This window comes from Cibotium barometz, chromosome 32 (assembly GCF_041138505.1).
Source record: "Cibotium barometz isolate CiBa-2024 chromosome 32, ASM4113850v1, whole genome shotgun sequence".
In the NCBI taxonomy this organism is placed as follows: domain Eukaryota; kingdom Viridiplantae; phylum Streptophyta; class Polypodiopsida; order Cyatheales; family Cibotiaceae; genus Cibotium; species Cibotium barometz.
The window spans coordinates 18,279,212-18,282,255 of NC_141077.1; the positions used below are offsets into that span (position 1 = coordinate 18,279,212).

General features: G+C 40.3%; 1 protein-coding gene across 4 annotated transcripts in view; it reads left to right on the forward strand.

Annotated features, from left to right (window-relative positions):
• The window catches only part of LOC147619891 (DHHA1 domain protein), a 54,566-nt gene extending 52,581 nt beyond the window's left edge, over positions 1 to 1,985 (forward strand). For all 4 annotated transcript variants that reach the window (XM_086825751.1, XM_086825750.1, XM_086825753.1 and 1 more), the window contains 2 exons: positions 802 to 904; positions 1,534 to 1,985. In XM_086825751.1, the coding sequence (XP_086681877.1) occupies positions 802 to 904; positions 1,534 to 1,611 (181 nt within the window). In that variant the 3' untranslated portion in view covers positions 1,612 to 1,985. The remainder of the gene's footprint in view (positions 1 to 801; positions 905 to 1,533) is intronic.
• The last annotated feature ends 1,059 nt before the right edge of the window (positions 1,986 to 3,044 follow it).

The window sequence follows — 3,044 nt, forward strand, 5'->3', positions numbered from 1 at the left end:
GCCATTACTTGTTAAAGGATGCTCGTCAAACTCTTTTTCAAAGGTCTCCATGCTTCGAGGCAAAAACAATGCATTACAAGAGTCAAAAGAATAGATGGTACATGGACATGCACAAAAACACAGCTTGCAAAGGCTTGCCATGATTACTTTTCTCGCGCTTTCGTTGCCCCTCTCCCGCTTTCAAGAGAGGCTCTTGATGCATGAGAACTTTTCTTACATCAGGTTGTGCCTATCATTACATGTCAAGTGGCTGACAATATGGATGAGCCCTTCACAGATGTAGAACTGCATGATGCTTTAAAAGGCCTAGGTAAATCGAAGTCTCCAGGCTGGGATGGTTTGACAGTGGAGTTATTTCAAACGTTCTGGGATACTTTGAGATCGCCAATTTTGCTTAGGTGAATCACTTCTGGAATGTTGGATGCTTGCCATCCTCATGGAAAGAAGGCTTACTGAAATTACTGCCCAAAAAGTGTGTATAATTATTCGAAACCTGCGGTTTTTTTAGCGACGGATGAAACCTTCAAAACCTTGAAACGTTTGTTGTGACTATGGTTGTCATGGCATGGACTAGTAGTATCATGTTCTGGAATAACTTTACTCTGTGATCAGGGGTGTCACTTCTTTGGTTTGTTATGTTTGAAGTCTTGTTCTCAAAATAAAAGAGAAGTAGGCTTGCCCAGTAAAAACAGAAAGTGAGACACACAAATACACACAAATAGTGTTATATTGAAATTAAGAAAGCATTGCATTGCACACTTAAAAACAGGGATACGCTACGGATTTTTGTGTACTATGCAGGCCCATAGGAGCTGTTGTGTACAGAGTAAAAGAAATAGGCCCATCCATGTTGAAAGTGAGCCTCCGAGGCATTGAAGGCGAAGATACAACAGAAATTTCTCAGGTACTTCTTTCATAGGAGCCTTTCAATGCATTGAAACACAAGCTTATGTTGATGATATTTTGTTCATACATTTTTATGGGATGCTTGTGAACTTGAGTTCTCAAGTTATCTATGCGTATGCACATGCCACCTGAATCTTCAGTCTAGAGGGTCCCTTTTTCACACTACTGGCAATCTTCTGTACATAGCCAGGCAGTTCTTCCGTACAGTACTGGCAATCTTCTGTACATAGTCACAACCCTTTCATAGGACTTCCCTGTGCAGCTGATGGCTGATCTTTTCTCTCTTTCTCTGCTTCCCTAGCCTTCCCTATCTAAGGTTGCCCCACCTTATAAAGGAGTCCTGCAAACAAGCACAATAAAGAATCTTTGACAAGATAGAAAATGAGAAGAAGAGGAAGGTATAAGCTTTCCTCAAGAAGACAAGGGTCATGATTATTGATACATGAGACATGTTTCGGAAAAAAATCCACATTGTGAGATGGATGACTTCCATGCATACAAATGAATCTGACCTTGTGGAACAATAGAAACTCTTTAGAAAAGGTGTCCACATTAGTGTAACCAAGTAAAAGTTCAGTGTATTCTACACCTCATTTTTATGCACAACTTTGAATTTTCTCATTACAGGCTTATGGGGGTGGTGGACATCGAGGAGCGAGTTCCTTTATGATTAAAAAGGAAAACTTTGAAAATTGGAGACAATAAGAGCTGCCATGCAACACTGGGTATATTTGTTTACATGACATAACAAACTAGTTTTGGTACCAGGTGTACAGTGTTTTCTGGGAGACTGATGGCAATGGGTTTCTGCTAGCCTCATGGCTAATGATTCTCATATAGAAAGTTTTGAAGCATCAGCTGGAATTGTAATCTTGTGAGAGTTCATGTTGACTCTGTGGGATATTGTGGTGAGATTTGATACAGATAAATCCAGTACATCATTATGCTGGTGGACACCACATGGTTATGAACCAATTTCAAGCTAGCTGTTGTGTTTTGTGATTTCATTCCTTGAACTTTTCCTGAATGTATGGTAATGCAGGGTTTTATGTAATAAATTTGCGCGTGGCATAAGCCCATGGATGTTTTTTGGCCAGAATGCAGGTGCATTGAGTGTACAAAATTGTGCATGGTCTATGCATGTACATGTCTTTACATACAAGCCAATCTTATGATTGTAGCTTAGGCACTCAGTTTACAAGCTCGATCTTCAGTGTGTTCCATCAGCCCACAATTTTTCAAAACATAAAGAATGGTGTTAATAATTCAGAATAGAAACGACTTTCATGTACTGTTGGGCTTGAGAAACTGTAAAAGCATTCAATTGCATAGTCAATGAATGTCCATGCTAACTGAAAAGCAAGCGATTCAAGAGTGCAATTGATGTTATTTAGATGTCTTTCCTCTCTTGATACGTTCTGAAAACCATTGAAGATATCGATCCATTTTCTTTGCTGCTGCTGACGGTCTTCTCGAACGATCTGTGCCTCTGTGCATGTGATTTCGCCTTTGGTTTTTGGACCTTCTCAATATAACTGACATGCATGCTTGGTTATTGGAGTTCTCTCGTGTAGTGGATGGTATGGAGCTTCTTGACAATTGTAGGATTTCTTTTCTATGGCAAGTTATGGACTGGTTGGCATGTTGTTTTATCAGTGGTTTCTAACTTTTTCCGAGTTGGCAATCGCCTGTTTAATGACAATTCAAGTTATCTTGTTCATCAACCTTGTCATGTGAGCTCTGTTTTTTTAAGTTTGTCATCTGCCCTCTGTTATCCTAGCTTTGTTAGTCGTCAGTCTTATGGCTCCTAAGAGAAAAACCAAATGGATTGCCATCCTTCGTCCTCTTCTCATGACCGTGATCCATCAACTTCCAATCCGCCACGAGCAGAAGCAGTTTCGTAGTAGCCATCCACATCCACTGTCCCCAGTAATTTGCATGTGGTGAAGCACAGAGCTCAATCCTCTAGTGTGTATTTCATACTACTCCTCCTCCTTTAAGAAGCAACATTAGTCGTGTTTTAAAGGTTGTAGGTGCTTAATCGACAGAATAGAGAGAGAGAGAGAAATGAATGACTGGATGAGAGAGAGAAAATCCCACCTTCATGGTATTAAACTTCCTCTCCCACCTTCTCCTCC